General features: G+C 37.0%; 1 protein-coding gene across 3 annotated transcripts; it reads left to right on the forward strand.

Annotated features, from left to right (window-relative positions):
- On the forward strand, positions 1-19,354 carry dpp9 (dipeptidyl-peptidase 9). 3 transcript variants are annotated; one of them, XM_053624542.1, is made up of 21 exons: positions 1-373; positions 4,840-4,930; positions 5,027-5,265; positions 5,589-5,701; positions 9,035-9,208; positions 9,312-9,483; positions 9,689-9,799; positions 9,968-10,096; positions 10,743-10,804; positions 11,204-11,304; positions 11,423-11,603; positions 12,536-12,695; positions 13,398-13,477; positions 13,598-13,750; positions 14,795-14,930; positions 15,093-15,238; positions 15,823-15,969; positions 16,150-16,302; positions 16,566-16,708; positions 17,670-17,781; positions 18,628-19,354. In XM_053624542.1, the coding sequence occupies exons 2-21, from the start codon at positions 4,875-4,877 to the stop codon at positions 18,718-18,720; spliced, it is 2,661 nt and encodes an 886-aa protein (XP_053480517.1). In that variant the 5' UTR covers positions 1-373; positions 4,840-4,874; the 3' UTR covers positions 18,721-19,354. The 3 variants fall into 3 exon arrangements, with proteins under 3 accessions (XP_053480517.1, XP_053480516.1, XP_053480518.1); XM_053624541.1 differs by having other exon boundaries at positions 1-324; XM_053624543.1 differs by having other exon boundaries at positions 2-324; positions 9,315-9,483.
- Positions 19,355-19,423: the final 69 nt, after the last annotated feature.

Consider the following 19,423-nt stretch of genomic DNA (forward strand, 5'->3'; position numbering starts at 1 on the left):
TTATTTTGTGGTGGTGTTCCAAATATTAGTAAAAGAAAAAAAATAAATAAACGTCATAGAAACAGGCTTTAAAGCCTTATTATTTATCTTTTTTTTATACATAATATTTTCTCATAATATTTTGATCCAGCATTTCGAACTCACGCAAACAGGAAGTTCGTAAACCGGTCCTCCCGGAAGTGAGGATGATCTTGGATGTCCGTTCCTGTTTTCGTGAGCTCCTGTGCTTTGTGTTGTTCACAGGCTATGGAGACTGAAATTACCCGGAAAATCGCTTAAAGAACCAGCAGGTCACAGATGAGAGAGGCTTTTTAAGGGTATCCTGTAAGTAGCTCGATGAAGAATGACTGAGAGATAGTCCGACACCTAAGCAGTAATGTCACTTTTCTTTTTTCCTTTTTTTTTTTTTCTCTCCATTGGGGCCCGACGAGAGCAGGCAGATCTATAACGTTAATGTAGCTAACGTCCTGTACACCAGTCATTCATCAATCCACAAACAGATCATTCGCTGAATCTGTACAGGAATAAATATATATATATATTTTTAAAAAAGGCAGAAGTGGATGATTTTTAGATCCGTGATCTTAGTTGACCATTGACTGGCTAGCTTTAACAATAGCTTTCACTATATAGTATAATAGATCTCACTAACCTTGCCTAGCTATATAGCTAACCTTAGCTAGCTTGTTAATTGTTATTGTTAGCTAGAAATTGTGACTAGTCACGTGACTGTCATGATTACGGGTAAAAGTAGCCGTTAAAATATTATAGCAACGCATCAAAGATGGCTGGACTAGCATTTTTTTTGTTGTTGTATGTTCTATGCACAACTACCCAGTTACTCTTATCTTATAGCTAGCTTGCTTTCGTTTTATTATCTTAATGCTAGTTCTAGTAACCCCTCTTTAACTAGTATGCTATTCGTCAGCGGTTTTAAGTGGAGAGGAAAACAAATAAATAAACAAACATAACAAAACCAAAAACACATCAACCATATCAGTGCTTTTGTAGACAGTTACACCCTTTCGCGACTTCGTGTTGGGTTAGTTAGCTTACCCGGCTAGCCGGTTTAGCTTGCCTAATCACTGCCTGTAGCTAGCTAGCACTAGTTTCCCTAGCATTTAAACGTGATTTAGCAAAACTAGCTGTCCAACATGTACGCGGTTTTACCCGCTGTTATTGAACGCACGCGACTGTCAGACGCTCAGCTTCAGCTAACGTTAAATAGCTAGTCGAACCTATATAGCTTGTCCACCTGTGTATTTTTCTCTTCTGTGCGTTGGTTTATTATCTGTACAGATTAGTCCTGAATATTTTTTTAAATATTACTTATATACCTAAATTACATGAATGAAAAACTTAACGTAACACTGGATAATTTGCTGTTTGACTTAGCTGGTTAAATGAAGCCAGTGTGATAAAGTAACATTAGTTCAGTTTATTTAAACTAACAACCAGTCTGATATATTTTCTGACTGAAATTGATATATTGTGTATATTATGCAACATTTCTAAAAAATTATTGTTATTCGTATCCTTATTTGTAACTGTAGTCTGGACACAACACACAGACAGTTGTTTGTTTGTTTGTTTGTTTAGTCGTCATGTCAAGCTCAGTCGTGAAATTCATTGTAAATCTCAGCATGTCAAATGAATTGATTGTTAGTAAAAGAGTGGGTTTGGTGATGAAGTCATTTAAAACTTCTAGCCCCTTTCTTCATGGCTGGACATTCCCCATCTGTGTGATGTATTTGTAAGAGGATTCCTGAGGCCTCACTGTTTTGGTTGATATATAGTTACTGTGCCTTCACAGCTGTTTCATACAGCTGTGGTTCTCAAAGTGCGGTCTGAGATAGAGTGAGTGAGTATATCCACTGGATGTGTTGTCCCTGACTGTATAGGTTTAAAAAAAAATGTGTATATATATATCTGACCTCGATATTGCCCGTTGTGTTTACAAGCAAGTTTGTGAAAACGCAAGAATGAATGTCACCAACTTTTTAGCCGTTCGCGCTGCTTTTGTCCTCTCGTCAGCTCTACGGCTGTCAAATGAAAGCTTTGTCGAATTTAAGATAAAAATGTGCATTCAAATGCAGAAGCTGCATGCGTTCGGATTTAAGTTGTGTACCAAGTACTAGCACCGATCTTAATTAAAACATACTGTTGAAAACAAAGGGCATGCAAGATATTAACAATGCACTAACAATGTTTTTTCGGAGAAGAAAAATCTAGATAGAATAGTTCTAGTGTTTCACATAATCCAGTTATAATCAGTAATGTCAAGGATTGAGCCATGAGCTGAAGCTGAATAGTGAATGAACAGCGGTAAAATGAAGCACTTTACTAGCATTACATTACATTATAGCATTTGGCAGACGCCCTTATCCAGAGCGACTTACAGTTATCTCATTTATACAGCTGAGCAGTTGAGGGTTAAGGGCCTTGATCAAGGGCCCAACATCGGTAGCTTGGCAGTGCTGGGATTTCCGTAACAACGCACTAAAGCACGGACTATGAAGAAGTAAAGCAGGAAGAATTCACAATATTGTATCCCATTGGTGTTTTCATTGTAATGTTATTTCAGGAGATTAGGTTTTCACAGCAAGGGCAGTTTTCACATGTTTTTGTTGATACATGTTTAAGTTAACATATATAAAATATGTGAATGTTTGGTTTAATATTTGCATTTTCTCATCAAGTAAAATGCCGTCGACTGACGTTTGAAGCCATTTTAGTCTGCGTAAAATTGACTAAAATGAATAAATATGACGTGACGAAATATTGACTAAATTCAACGGATATTTGCGTCAGAAGACACACTATTTTTTTTTCCCCCATTGCTCTTTGAAAGGGTGTACCTGCACTATTATGCTATTATATTATCATTATATCAGTGGCATAAAATGGTCTTAAAACGACAATGTCATTTATTGCAATTATTTCAGGGACTATATCGTCCAAAAAAAGTAGTTATCATGACAAGCGTAAGTACAAGTTTTAGGGTCAGGTTATTAACTCGTGTAGTAAGCAGTCGGAGATGTCTATATATGTTGGTTGCCGCCATATGCTCCTTGCAGTGAACAACTTGTGCCGAGTTTTATGTTTCACAGCGTTAGTGACCGATGGGAAAGGAAGCTCACGTGTCTCAGTGCTCGTATGCATGGCAGTTTCTCTGCACACTCACGTCACTGCTCTATGTACACGAATACCTTTATGTCATGACAGCATGCGCTTGTTTTTAAATGGCCGTGCTTGCTGAAACTCTTAAAACGCCAAAAAGATGTATCATCAGGTTCCTTTTATTGTGCAAACAAGCATAAACAAGATTAACATTAATCTGAAAGCTATTTGAATAAAATTTTTGAAGTGTAATCATCTGTTCAAATGCACATCTGGCTGAGTGGAAAGTTCAGGAATTAAAAGTCTCTAATGGTTTGAATAAATTAATGATGGCACACATTTGTTGTATTCTTAAAATTAAATTAAATCTGAACTGTGGTTATAAGAGTGGAAAGTCATTTTACCCCTTTGGCCAATTGAAGTGCTGCACAGTTTATAATTTGTTAATCATATTACAATATATTGCCTTTGAAGTACTCCTATAGCAGCCATCTGCTATATATAAATACATCCTGGCTTAAATAATTAAATATTCATATAAAATATTGTGCTGTATGCAACCTGCCAAACCTAATGTTTTTAATCACTGTTATACTGTTATGTTCTTAAATCTGATTGGTCAGAAGGTGTTGATTAATTCTCTGTAAAAGCAGCTCTGACAGTAGTGCCAGCTGCAAAAGAAATCACATGTTTATCTCCTTCTCATTATGGATTTATGGAAGGAGTCTCCAGTGTCAGAGCTTTGTAAAAGTCAATAGTAGAGGGTCGACCTATAGTGGATTTTACAGATATCGATAACTAAGTTGGACGGTACCTGCTGATAACCGATTAATCAATCGATAGTTTGTAAAATTGATACTGAATGAAAATATAATAATCAAATTAAAATTTTGCTGAACTTTATTACAAAAATAAAGCAGTACCATGAAAATGTATTGTACTTTTAAAAAAAATCAATATATAAATATTAATACATATGAATTATTAATAAATATTAACGTAAATAAAAGAGATGCATCCAAACTGAACCAAAAACTAATAACAAATAAAAATAGAGATATACAAAGTGAATTTATATTTAAAAAAACACTTCAAATAACACAACAAAATTTGTCAGTGATGGTTTTTATTTTGCCTCTAGAGCGGCCCTTCTCAGCCGCTCCCGCTGCGGACGCAACCGGGAAAAACTATCGGTGTGGATTATTGCTGATAACCGATAGTTCTAGCAATCGGTTATCTGTGCCAGTTAATCTGTAAAACCGATCAGTCAGTTGATCGACCTCTAGTCAATTCACAAGAACAGAGTAACTACAAAGGGTAATATGACATTTTGTTCATTACTAAATGAAAATTTATAATTAATGGCGAATTGCAGCGGTATAAGAGGATTAAAACACTTGGGGATGTGCTGTTTTGCAAAATTGAAAATTGTGTGGTAACAGCACATCAGGCCATATCACACCACCCGATTGTTGTGCTGTCACAAAGGCGCATAACTTTTCAACATAATCTTCATTTTGTTCAATCCCGAGTGCCTGGATTCCTCTAGAACAAATTCTTCAGGTTACATGTTCAGCCACTGCAATTAAGGTTTTCATTTGCCTCACCCTTGTATATTACCTGTGCCATAGTGTTTGTTTGTTCTTCCACCAAACTTTGTATTTTGTTGTAGTGTATTTATCTGCATGTTATTCACGTTGGTCCCTTACCTGTCTGCAGGTTGCCAGATCTTGTGGAGGCTTCTGTGCCGGTTAATGTATAGAGTAAAAAGGGTGAAACTTGAAGACGAAAACGAAGGAAGTTGGAAAAGGTATTTAAAAAAAAAAAAAAAAAACCTTACAAGAAGGTTTCAACTGTAATTTTTTGTGACATTAAACTGTAACTGACAGATTGTTCTTGTGTTCAGTTTTGCAGCTGTCAAGATGACCGCAGTAGACGACCTTTCAGACAGCACAGAGGTGGTGGAGATGGAAGATGTACCCTCACAGTTTTTTGTGGAAAAGCACTCGTGGGATGGCCTGCGCGAGATCATCCATGGAAGTCGGAAGTACTCTGGAATGATCATCAACAAGGCGCCCCATGACTTCCAGTTTGTACAGAAAAACGACGAGTTGAGCCCTCATTCTCATCGGCTGTACTACCTCGGTAATGTTTCTCTTGCGAGAGAGAGAAGGCGGAACTCACAAAACGCTAAAGGCATCCATCCTTAACGTCAGCTTGCCTAGCCAGTTAGCATTATTCAAATCACAGCATGCTAACAAAGCCCTGTTATTCAGTCAGTTCAGGAGTTATTCGGTGATGACTGCATGTTTAGTCTAAGTTCTAATTTAAGGCACGATTCTGGATGATTTTGTGTGTAATAATTCTTTTAAAAATGTTAACTAATCACTGTCACTGACTGTCTAATATCACTATCACTGACTAACTAATATCATTCTCCTCGATCTGTCCATGTCTTTTCGGTTTAGGTATGCCCTATGGGAGCAGGGAAAACTCATTACTGTACTCTGAAATTCCAAAGAAGATCAGAAAAGAAGCCCTTCTGGTTTTATCCTGGAAACAGATGTTAGATCATTTTCAGGTAATTTACTTCCTTAAAGCTGCTGGACTCAACTTCTAAAAACACTTTGGCGTATTTAGACGTACTCACTGAAGGAAGATTATGGACACACAACATTTATAGACACTGCTGTTTTGTTTTTTGTTTTTTTTTTCCACAACTTGGGCTTAAACAGGTTTCGCCTGAATAGTTTGTGGTGTCATGACCAAAGACTTGTTGTTTCTATAAGAAACCACAATCATCAATATGATCTTTGGCATTTCTGTACGATCAAAGTCTTGTTGGTGAATGTACACTACTGGTCAAACGTTTAGACACTCATTCTTTATTTTATTTTTTCCACATTTTACAATAATAATAAAGTCATCAAAACTCTGGAATAATGGGAATTATGTTGTGATAAAAAGAAATGCCTAGAATTTTTCTTGAGGAATCTCCCTGAGATGCTTTTCAAACAGTATTAAAGGAGTTCCCACCTACGCTGGACTCTTATCGGCTGCTTTTCTGAATATTTCGCTCCAAGTCATCCATTTAAAAAAAAATATATATATATATATATATATATATATATATATATATATATATATATATATATATATATATATATATATATATATTTTTTTTTTTTTGTAAATAAAATGTTAGTTTTCTAATGAAAGAGATGAATATGTTGGCACAATTATATTTTTGTCTAGATCACCGATTTCAAACATTTAATCATATACCTTCACATCAAAAGGTTTTTAAGATCATGAGAAACATTTCAGTCGAGTGTCTCCAAACATTTGACCGGTATTGTACACTTTAACAACATAAAAAAAATCAATACCATCTAGAATTATATAGTAAATAGAGCAGTATAGACAATAACAATAACTCAGAAAGAAAAATTCGGGCCTGAAACCAAAAATTCAGGATGTACTTGGCCGAAAACCGAAAAGGAATTTTTTTTAAAACCCCTAAAAGATATTTGTGCTTTGTATAATTGTATTATTAGAAATTTTAATTCATTTCATCAATCTGAATTGAAAAAACTACAAACCTATACAATTATATATTTTTATTCATTATCAAATATATTATTCTTCATTAAGTTCTGTAACAATCAAATTTGTTTATTTTTATTCCAATTATCCAAATAATGTAAAATTCTACAAAACTATTATGATATGCAAAACAGCAGTCAAGTAATGAAGTAGGCCTCTATTCTGTTTATGCAAACGTAGTTCCACATTAAGTAAAGATTATTGTTCAGAACAGCAGCTATAGAACTAAAATCAACGTCAAACTGTAAACAGATGTAGCCTCAAGTCCAGAACAAAGTTTTGCAGGACTACACGAATTTTAATGTAATTGCTATACACATAGAAAATTGGACTGCTTTCTATTTCAGCAAAAGTGGCAGGTTTCTCTTCAAGGGACGGTTCCTCTTCTCATCAAGAACATGAGATGCTGGACTGAATAGTCTCTGACTCTCTGTGCTGGTGCCTGGGGAAGATAAATACCTGCGTGTAATCCGCACAAGCAATGGAAAGCGTAGCTGCGCTTGTTGTGGTGCTTTCCTGTAGAATCTCGCCAAACATGTCAGAAAGCGAGGGAGTTTGCGCCTTGTCTCGTAAGCGCCCGTCTCTCTGGCACGCTTTGCTCTGTGCTGCGCGTCGATCCTTCAGCAGATGCATTCATCACCTCCAGCTCTGCCTGCATCATTTCCCGTGTATGCGGCTTTTTCTCTGCGTCAAAGTAATGTCCTTTAAATCACGGATCTAGTAATGTTGCAATGCGAAGACAATGTCGGCTAGATCGAGAGTGAAATCTGAAATCTGAGTGAAATCGCACTGAGGCATATATTTCCGAACTTTTTTCTCTTTCGGCCAAAAACCGAAACATTTCGGTGCATCCCTAATAACAATAATGTTAATCACAATTGCACACACTGCACAACCTCAGACTAAAATGTATATATTGGGGTATAGTGGTCATATGCAATTTATAATTGTGACTCAGACTGCTCAGATGTAGATATTTTATTAGCTCATCTGAGTATAAGGCACATTTGTGTGTAACAGAGTCTTGAGCAGGCAGGCTATTTAAAGACACTTGGATATCATGGGCAATTTTTTTACTGCATAATTTCATATCAACACTAAAACACACCATTTTTAATCATTGTTCTGTGAGTTAAGGATTTGTTAATGATGGAAACGTTACCACTATTTATAAATTAAGCTTTAATTAAAGATGACTTCAACAAATTCAACTACTGAAATGAATAGCCATAAATACACATGACCTTCAGGTGAGGTTAGAGTATGGTTTAATTATTTATCTGGTCTTAAACAGCTTCATAACAACAAACACCGTAGTTGTCTGTGTTCACACATATTATTATTATTATTATTATTATTATTATTATTATTATTTTATTATTATTATTTTTTTTTTTTTCCATTCGGAAGAAAGGCAAACCTCTTCATCCATCCTTTTCTCAGTGGAAACGCCATGCGATCTTATTTGAGCTTGTAATTTTATATGCTCCCTGTATGCCAATCTTGAGGCTACCAAAAAGGGTGTTTTATTCGCAGCAACCTTTAAATGAGCATCACTGCAGTCCCGTCTGCCTCTAGCTTTCCATTCATTTCCGCTCTTCCATCTCTGAGTCGAGCTTGATTAATGCTTTCTTTTTTTTATCTCCCCACCTACACAAATTAGGACATCATGTAAACCAGATGTATACGAGGGTAAATTTGAATCGCATCATGTACATAATAAATGTCAAATCGAGGACTAGTGGGCAGGAGCGTGTTTTCACACAGCCAAGCTTGATTCGTCAATTCCACTAAAATCACACCTCATTTGGATGCCGTATTACAGTAATGAAGAAGACAAAGGTTTCTTCGATGTCATTTCCTGCGCACAAATCTGTGCTTGGTTTCTGTGCTTGGTCATCTAAAGCTGTGGCTTTAGATGACTTTGGCACTGAAGGAAAATAAGAGGTTCTCCAATAGTTAGTTGGTCACTGGGGTCTTAAAATTCACAAGTAGTACATCAGGTACACATAGTTTATGTACAAAGTGTCTTTATAGGATTGGCAAAAAAAAATTTCAACCGTGTATAGATCTGTATATAAGGCTATACTCGCTTTATAGCCAATATTATATTTTATTATTTTGTATTGTATATGTTTCATTTTATTGTTTTGAATAATCTTTTCGGATTGCTGCTGTAATCTGTGAATTTCTCTTTGGGATTAATAAAGTGATCAAGTTACCTACCTACCCACCAACCATCTAAAGAGGTTTGCCACACAACCAGCAATGAATAACTACATTTGCCATTCTGTGCTATTTTCCCCAGGCAACTCCCCAACACGGTGTGTACTCTCGGGAGGAGGAGCTCCTTCGTGAGAGGAAGCGTCTCGGGGTGTTCGGCATCACGTCCTATGACTACCATGAGCAAAGCGGCCTTTTCCTCTTCCAAGCTAGTAACAGCCTTTTCTATTGCCACGATGGTGGGCATAATGGCTTCATTGTGAGTCAACATGTTTTTCTTCTTTCCCAAAACATATCGTATAAACCATGTTATTATAGTATAACATATTTTTTCTGCTGTCTTAAAATGCTGTCCTGTTCAGCAGGCAGCGCCCATGAAGCCTGTAGAGATTAAGACCCAATGCTCAGGGATTCGCATGGACCCCAAGATCTGTCCCGGTGACCCCACTTTCATCGCGTTCGTTAACAACAACGACCTGTGGGTGACTAATATTAAAACCAGTGAGGAGCGAAGGCTGACCTTTTGTCATAAAGGCGAGTTCGATTTTGAGCACATACCTTTATGGAAACATGTAAAAGCGACAGGCATGAGCACCATGCAAATGAAGTTCCTAATGGAAAGAGTTTTCATTTTGTTATCTTCCCAGTCACCCATAACCATGCCGTGGTGTTCATATTGTATACGTATAGTAATAAAGTCTGTTCACATAAATTTCTTTTCTTTTGTTTTTTGGTGTAGGCTTGAATAACGTAAAGGATGACCCAAAGTCAGCCGGCGTCGCGACCTTTGTGATTCAGGAAGAGTTTGATCGTTTTACTGGTTACTGGTGGTGTCCAACCGTTTCTGAAGGTTTGTTCAGTAAATCACTTTCACAAAGATGAATAAAAGTGTTCACAGGAAGTGCAAACACACTTCATTTTACCCCCCAGTCTCTTTTTAAAAAGGTGAACATGTGTTTATTAACCGTAAAGGCTTTCAGGCAGACAAGTTAGCATGCTCTCTCCATACTTGGTTTAGATACAGATGGGGGTAAGATCGTGCAGCTGCTGTATGAGGAGGTGGATGAGTCTGAGGTAGAGGTCATTCACGTGCCTTCCCCGGCACTGGAAGAACGCAAAGCGGATGTCTATAGATACCCCCGCACTGGTAATTCTGTCTTTCATACACCAAACATTAGAGAGGAATACAGACTCTTTTAACACAATGAACACGGTATAGTTTGTATTAGGTGCAATTTCTATTACTTTTTTTTTCCCCTCACACAGAAATTTAAAAGAGAACTTGTCTTGTGAGGTTAAATTGGCAAATGCCAGCTTCATAGACATTTCATATTGTACCTGTGGTTTAAAAAATTTTTTTTAGAATTGATATTTAAAAAAATATTTCTATATTATTGCTGCAGTGTCAATGCTGTCTTAAAGCGTGTCAGCTTGGGAACATTGTGGCCAGGCAGTAGATAACTGTCAGACAGTAAGGGTAATAAGTATACATTAGTATTTGGACTATTGGTTCCTCGCTTGTTTTTCAGATTATGTAGTATACTCACGGCAGGTCTTGAGTGATATTGTGATAACCTTTTTGACACTGCACAAAATTTTAAGTGAGATACTCTGCAGCACTACTTATGGACTTGGTCTTGGGGAATGGCACACTGCAACAGTTTTATTTACTTTTTCTTCCTCTAATCACGTTTTCTAACAACTCATGCTCCAGCATTTGCAGTCCTGTTTGTAGTGTCTTGAATTTGTAGTATTATGTTGCACTGATTTCATGTTTTATTTTCTAATTTTAGGGAGTAAAAACCCTCAAATCAGTTTAAAACTGGTAGAGATTCGAACTGACGCAAATGGCGAGGTAAGTGTCGAGTGCCCTTATTTGTCCTATGTCAGCTTAAACGTTTATCCACAAGTGCACACACGTAGTTTTGTGTTCTTAGACGTTTTGATACGCTCCATATCATCCACAACAAATAGTACTATGAACGGGCTACTGGGCTATTTAAAGGGACGTTATTACCATATATGGGAGTTTGGGGGAGTGTGACCATGCACAAGCTCAGCAAATTACAGTCATTGGGATTTATCATCGTCCATTGCGTACAGCTGCGTATGCGCGCGTGTGATAAATTTCCTTATGCATACTGGCTGTTCTTGTACAAGTTTAGAACATGTTCTGAGCACACAAATGAAATCCCTGGTTTTGGACGAGAAAGGAATTCGGAGAGAGAATTTAAACTTTTTTATTGGTTCTCAGATTGTGAGCGCACAAAACAAGGAGCTTGTTCTACCATTCAGTACTCTTTTTCCTGGGGCTGAGTACATTGCACGGGCTGGCTGGACGAGAGATGGCAAATAGTATGTTGCCAACACACAACATTTTTTCGTGTACTAAAAATGATACAATGGCCTGTATGGCGTTCTTTCAATTCTCTGTTTCGCTGTATGAACTGAACACTGATTTGTGTCATGGCAGCGCGTGGGCAGTGTTGCTGGATCGGAGTCAGCAGAAGCTGCAGCTGGTTTTACTGCCTCCTGCTCTGTTTCTGTCTGTGAGCCCAGAGGAGCCACAGTGGGAAGAGCACGTGGCAGCCATGCCTGAAGGAGGAGTACAGCCCTATATCATTTACGAGGAGCTGACGGATATCTGGATCAATGTAAGCACGGTTATATGTTTAAGTGGTAATATTGGGTGGATTCTGTTTCACTAATTCTGAACATGGAGGATATTTAATAGTTTATTTGGAGCACATTGCCATTTTTATATAGTCTCTCAAAATGTGTAAAAAGCAAGATATTACAGGGGGAAAAAACACTTTTATATACCATAAATCCTTTCAGACTTTGCTATAAAATAAGATGACTTTATTTGCTCCACTCAAAATGGTATTTTAATGAGCATATCCACTTCAGTGGTTTTTTTCCTTATAAAGTTTTTGTATGGTTTTATAAAAAATTCAAACTTTGAACAGTCCTACTCTTCTTGGTTATTTGGTGTGTTTGTTCAAGATTCACTCTTGCTTCAACTGATAAATCATGTGCTCGTATTCACATCATCCTTTCAGCAGTACTTTTAGACTTTACGGTATACAGTTGTAGAAGAGTAATGATTTATAATTCCACAATCCCGTGTCATCAAGAACCTTTCTCTCATGGTTTCGTCCTTATGGCGTTGCTGATTAGGGATCAAATGTTCATTGGATTTCTGTAAAGTTCCTTTGTGGCAGTATCCATTGTTAAAAGTGCCATATAAATCAAATGGAATTGAATATTCACTTCAAGTGTTTCAGTACAGCTTGGTTAAGGAATTATGTGTCTGGTAATGTGTCTGCCAGGAAGCTGTTATTAGGGTTTGTATTGTGAACTTAAATGCTAAAGAAGTTGGCAGATGTGAGTCATTCTAGGAGGACGTTCTGTGAGCAACAACTTAAGTATATAAGTCACGAAAGATGTTTTGTAAAAAAGAAAAGAGAGGGAGCCCAGCTTTGATTCTACACCCTTGTATAAATCTTACTGTCTGGCTCTGTATGTAAAATCTGTCACACCTGGAAATAACTGCTTTCCTTTTTTTCCCCCTTATTGAAAACAGGTCCACGATATATTCTATCCTTTTGTTCAAACCAGTGATGATGAGATCACCTTCCTGTGGGTGAACGAGTCAAAAACAGGCTTTTGCCATTTGTATAGAGTAACAAGCCTTCTCCAGCCCGGTTGCCACCAGTGGAGTAAAGACTACAGTCCATCTGAAGGTAAAATTCACACACATGCATGCTTACATTTAGAGGTCGACCGATTAGTGGATTTTACTGATACCGATAACTACGTTAGGCAGTACTTCAGTTGTTCCTCATTTGTAAGTCGCTTTGGATAAAAGCGTCTGCTAAATGAATAAATGTAAATGTACCTGCTTATAACCAATGAATCAACCGATAGTTTTTAAAATTGATACTGAATGAAAACGTAACACTCAAAGTGAAATATTGCTGAACTTTATTACAAAAATAAACAGTACTGACTGTACCATGAAAATGTACTGGACTTAAGTAAATATATGAATATTAATATATATGTATAAACTATTAATAAATATTACATTAAATAAAAGATATACATCCAAACTGAACCAAAAAGGAACACTCCAAATAACAAATAAAAATAGAGATATCCAAAATTAATAAAATTACAAAAAAAAAAAAAAAACACTTCAAATAACACAACAAAATTAGTCAGTGATGGTTTTTATTTCGCCTGTAGTGGCTGCTCTCGTACTGTATAATGACAGCAGACCCTTCTCAGCCGCTCGCAACAGATGCAACCTGGAAAAATTATCAGTGTGAATTTTTGACAGTTCCAGCGATTAATCGGTCGACCTCTACTTACATTTGCACACATTTGAAGTTAATGTTTTTTTTTTAACTAGCTCCAACACGATTCATTTTTATTTCCCCTAGATGATTTCAAATGTCAAATAAAAGAAGAGGTGACCGTAACCAGTGGAGAGTGGGAGGTGCTAGCTAGACATGGGTCAAAGGTCAGTTGCATGGCCCCAAATGCTATAGCAATAATACGAACAGATACTTGATCAATTGTTTAAAGTGTCACGCTTTAGATTGTGCCCCTGTTTCATTTTTATTTATTTATTTATTTAAAGATCTGGGTAAATGAAGAGACAAAGTTGGTGTACTTCCAAGGCACCAAAGACACACCACTGGAACATCATTTATACGTAGTGAGTTATGAATCTCCGGGAGACATTGTCCGACTGACCAAGCCAGGCTTCTCACACAGCTGTTCTGTTAGCCAGGTAAGTTTAACTAGAGCCTAAGCATCCAGTAGCGCTGTGCAAACATTTAATTGTGTATGGCAGGTTTTAAACCAATAAGACCACAACATATTAAAAATGGAAACGGAATGGTTTATTATAGGTATTTTTATTAATAAAAAATAATGTACGCTGAACACTGGATTTTATCTTATTGTTTTTGTCACCTTTTTATAAATAAACAGCACACCTGCTAACTATGCACTTTGCATAGAAGTTTTAACATCATCAGAGTACGTAGCTATGTGTTATCACTCAACAATAAGAGAAATCTCACACAGTTAATGGCACGAACAGACTACATTGCTTGGCAAAAGTTTTGTTTATTGCAACTATTATTCATAATTAATAATTTTGTACATTTTAAAATATATTTTTGTAATGTTTTATAATATTTTACCATATTCTTTATAACATGTTTTTTTTAAATATTGTTTTTATTGAATTTGTCACCATTTTATAATATCAATAAGCCATGAGAGGTTGTACATTTCAGGGATTATCACAGGTACGGGGTTTTAGTGGCCACGGCCTGTCGTGGCTTGTTGCTATAATTATTAACTTGTAACAGAGATTTCAAAAGAACATTTTCTGTCCAGGAACCGTTTGGGATGATGACATTTTCGGTTAGTTTGGAGCCTTGGCTAAAAATAACAATAACTGGTTCATCCTATCAAGATTTGAAACTGCTCATCTAGTTTGTTTTGGCATGGTCGATGGCATGGAAGAAAAAAACAACAACGGATCAAAAGATTACACACTGAAATGTATCTACTCAGAGTTAAATGTAGCTTTAGTTCACTATAAGCCGGCGTGTCCTTTGTTTTTGATTTCGTGCTGTTTAACTAGACTCGAGTCAGTTGCTCAGTCTGTGGTGAAATGTGTTTTCAGGTTTAATCCACACGTCCATTCACCTTCACTTACTACTATGAGACGTTTGGAAGCTAGATGACTAAAAAGTTGTTGTACATATGAAAATGTCTTTCCATATAATTAAAATTTGCCACCATATTTTTTTTATTGCAGAACTTTGACATGTTCATCAGCCACTATAGCAATGTGAGCACCCCTCCCTGTGTTCATGTCTACAAGCTGATTGGTTCCGACAGCGACCCTTTACACAAAGAGCCTGAGTTTTGGGCCAGCATGATGGAGGCAGCAGGTACAGGAGACAGGGAGGGAAGAATACATTTTTCTGCCATTAAATTTTTTATTGTTATTTTTCAAAAACTTGAATCCCTTTCAACAGCATTAAACAGATCACTAGTACGGTTGAAGGCTTACTTTAGTTTAGGGTTTTCTTTCTTTTCATTTTTTCTTTCAGGTTGCCCAGCGGATTACGTTCCACCTGAGATATTTAGTTTTCCTGCAAAGTCTGGTTTTGAGCTCTACGGGATGTTGTACAAACCACACAACTTGAAGCCAGGCAAAAAACACCCTGCAATCCTGTTTGTGTATGGTGGCCCTCAGGTTGGTTTGCTATTATGCCATTTTAAAGGTGCAGCTTGTATTTTTTAAATGTTTGTAAACCTATAATAATGCATATAATAGCATTTCAAAGATGCCTTAGGAAAAACTGTGACACTCAATATTGCCAAGCAGTGGCTATTTATATTTATATTTATATATTTTTATATATATATATATATATATATATGTATATATATATATATATATATATATATATGTATATATATATATATATATATATATATATATATATATATAATGTATATATGTGTGTGTATATATATATATATATATATATATATATATATATATATATATATATATATATATATATATATATATACACACACACACATATATACATTTGTATTTTTTGTAACTTTTTTCTGGCCCAGAAATGGGCTCCACTCTGCTTAACTTATTTTTTTTTTCATTTCCGTTTGCCTCATTACAAGCTGCTTTTTTTCAGACTGTACAAGTTAATTAAAATTATTTAAATTTCAGACACAGGATTGTTCTTTGAACACTGATGCTATGTTTTGTTTTGTTTTTTTAACGTGAGGAAAATGTTTCGCTTCCCTCAGGTGCAGTTAGTGAACAACTCCTACAAGGGGGTGAAGTATTTGCGTCTGAACACTTTAGCATCTCTAGGTTATGCGGTGGTCGTCATTGACGGAAGAGGCTCGTGCCAGAGGGGTCTGAAATTCGAGGGTGCTTTAAAAAACAAAATGGTGTGTATGAATGCCTGTAATCTCTTGAAGGGATATTTGAAGCTAATATATGTAACAATAAATGTTAATAGTTGGGGGTTTTTTTTCCATGACTTTTTGGAACCGTCAGCCCAAGCTAGCACAACACTGAGGGAATAAAAACACATCTGACAGTTGGGTCTTTCTTTCTTCTGTCTTCAGGGCCAGGTGGAGATCGAGGACCAAGTGGAGGGTCTTCAGTATGTAGCTGACAAGTACAAATTTATAGACTTAAGTCGTGTAGCAATTCACGGCTGGTCGTACGGAGGATTCCTGTCCCTCATGGGCCTCATTCGCCGGCCTAATGTGTTCAAGGTGAGAGCAAGGCCCAGCCTTCTGCAGCCCATGGAATGATTCCTGTTATTAAAGTCATGCATCATCCAAAAATGTTGGTAATGCTAATATTGAATTGCAAAGCCAGTTAACGTTATCCAAACTTCGGTTAAGATTTTCTAAATGATTTCATTCCACCTGATTCCGTTTTAATTCTATGTCACACCTTTCAGGAAACAGAAAAAAATGTCAGTAAAGGAATTGGGATCGTAAGCACAAGCTAATCCGAAGTGTTGTTGGTTTAGGTGGCCATAGCTGGAGCTCCAGTAACAGTGTGGATGGCATATGACACCGGCTACACAGAGCGCTACATGGACGTGCCTGAAAACAACCAGCAGGGCTATGAAGCAGGCTCCGTGGCTCTGCATGTGGACAAGCTTCCAAATGAGTGAGTTCTGACAACAAAAGCAGCACTCCACTCCTGCAGTCTTCATCTTTACAATAAAGATGAGAGTGTACCAACCAAGAATGCACCAACTTCCAACCTAATCTCTAAGCATCTATAGCAGATACACATACTGACATTTTTCCTGTACTGAGAAAAGAACAAAAATATATATAATGGGGGCAGTGAACACATTTTTAAAACATGTCACTATGGAAAGCGAATTCAAAACTACAACCATGGTTGTCTGTAGCGGTAAGATAAGCTGCTTGGGAGCTAAACAAAATGGGAGCTAATATTTTTTCCCACCCACCAGTTAGTTCTCTCCTATCATACACCGACTAACCACGTCGTTTCAAACTGCTGCTCATGCTGTGTCACAGGGCGATGAAACACTTTCAGAGGAACGTGTAACACACTCCGCCTTCTTCCGCGTGCATGAGCTCACAGACGGCCACGATTGGCTAGCGTCACCGTGATTGATGAGGGAGAGAGAGTAGGCCGTCCCTACCACCCAGAGAGCACGGAATAATTTATTCTTATTTTATTGTTTTATCTTTGTTTTTATTTAAACAAGTAAACTGACTTGTTCAACAACTGCCCTTCAAATATAAGCGAGTTTAGCATCAATTGCCATTCTTTTCTCAATGGCATATTCCTTTACCTGGTGTTTGAGGCAGAAGGATTTTCAACTGCATTAGTAATATTATATAATATCAGGGGTGTCCAGTCTTCTCCGGAAAGGGCTGGTGTGGGTGCAGGTTTTCATTCCAATCATGCAGGAGCCACACCTGAGTCCACCTGTTTAATCAGTTGATCTTGGCTTACATTAGACTCATTACTAGAGTTACTAAAGCTTGAAGTCTAATTTAAAGCCCATTAAATGCTTTATCACTGGAAAAAAAAAGCAGTATTACTCCAACACCCAGGAATTTTAACATTAATGATTTTATTTTCTTAACAGGCCAAACCGATTACTGATCTTACATGGGTTCCTTGACGAGAACGTGCACTTTTTCCACACCAACTTCCTGGTGTCTCAGCTTATCCGTGCAGGGAAGCCATATCAGTTACAGGTTTGCTCACATCATTGCTGCTGCTGTTATTATTATTATTATTATTATTATTATTATAAGTATTCTTGTCTTTATATTTTTCAAAAAAGAGTGTCTATCATGGCAGTGGTTTCCATCATACCACTGTGGTCTTGAATTCTGGATTCAGATTGTTCAGAAGGTGTTGATTAATTTTCTGTAACAGCACTGCGTTGTAAGGCTGTAATTCAAATCACAGGTTTACATTATTGCGCTCGTTCAATTACATTCTTGTTTCTATAGCAACAACTCATTCGCAGGGACTCGTACGATGGCCAAACTACATAAGGAAAGGCTAATAAATGGATTTTAAAACTGTTGTTTAATAATATAGTTATTTAAATCATAAAGTCATTGATATGATGTTTTGTTTAATATTTATGGAAGGAGTTTCAAGTGTCGGTGGTAACGATGGGTAACTTTTCAGCCACAGGAAAGTCTTCAGGACAGAACAGTTTGTGCTTTCAAGGTTTCTTGGTAACAGATTGCGTATTTGTCTTATCAACATCGAGAAAGGGGGCTGGTGAGGGAACGTTTGTTTATAGTTGCTATAGCAAAATCGATAACAATCTAACTTGGGGATTTTTTTTTGGGTGTTCCACAATGTTAAATGTAACTATAATTGGATAAAAACATCTTATGTCCCTGCAATACAATGGTTTTAATGGAAACTAATGGTCTCTATTGGTAGTTTGTCTCATAAAAGTGATTTTATTGCTGAAACTTTGTGCAAGGTTCAGTATGTGAAGCCTGTTGTGTCCTGAATCAAACTCCTTGTTTAATCAGTTTCTTAAATATTACACCATAATTGTTGCCTTTTTTCCCTAGATCTATCCAAACGAGAGGCACAGCATCCGCTGCCCGGAGTCCGGCGAGCACTACGAGATCATGCTGTTACACTTCCTCCAGCAACATCTCTGATGAGTGCTGCAGTTTGCTGGGACAGTCTCCAGTCTCTGCCTATTTCCACTCGACTAATCACAATCCACCACCTTCGAACAACTAAGAAATAATGGGTGTGGGTGGAACCCCCCTAAATCTTCATTCATTCATTTTCCTTATGGAAACTCTGTCCCAGGAACAGATTTTTCCCGAAGTTTGAGCATGTCAGCAGTTTTAGCAGATTTGAAGACACCGTTTGAGGGTAAGGGTGTGACAGCACCCCTTCAACAAAAGGATCCGTGTAGCTCATGAACTTCTAAGCAACTTTTTTGATTTTGTAACTTTGTGCCACATCTTGGTAATATAATCTCCCCTCCTTTCAGTCTCCTTCTGAAGTCAAAGTTGTTGCCAATTTTTTTTTTAATTGCCTTCCTGGTGGCCTAACAGACTTCATACTACTTTTTTTTTTTTTCCCCTCCCTCCCTTCACATAACGGAGAAACCTCTTATCTCCTGGTTAACACGTCATTTTAACTTAAAGCTCTTCTGTTCTACCAATACACTTGTGGTAATGTGCAACCTGGATTATGATGTGGCTTTTGCGTAAAGACACCTCACACTACTACCTGCGATTCGTATTTTAAGTGTGTATTATTAAAGGAACATATTTTTTATGAATTCCAACTCTTTTTTTTTTTAATAAGTGGTGTGATTATGTACAAACTCATTAAATAGCAGCATTC

This window comes from Ictalurus furcatus, chromosome 5 (genome assembly GCF_023375685.1).
Source record: "Ictalurus furcatus strain D&B chromosome 5, Billie_1.0, whole genome shotgun sequence".
In the NCBI taxonomy this organism is placed as follows: domain Eukaryota; kingdom Metazoa; phylum Chordata; class Actinopteri; order Siluriformes; family Ictaluridae; genus Ictalurus; species Ictalurus furcatus.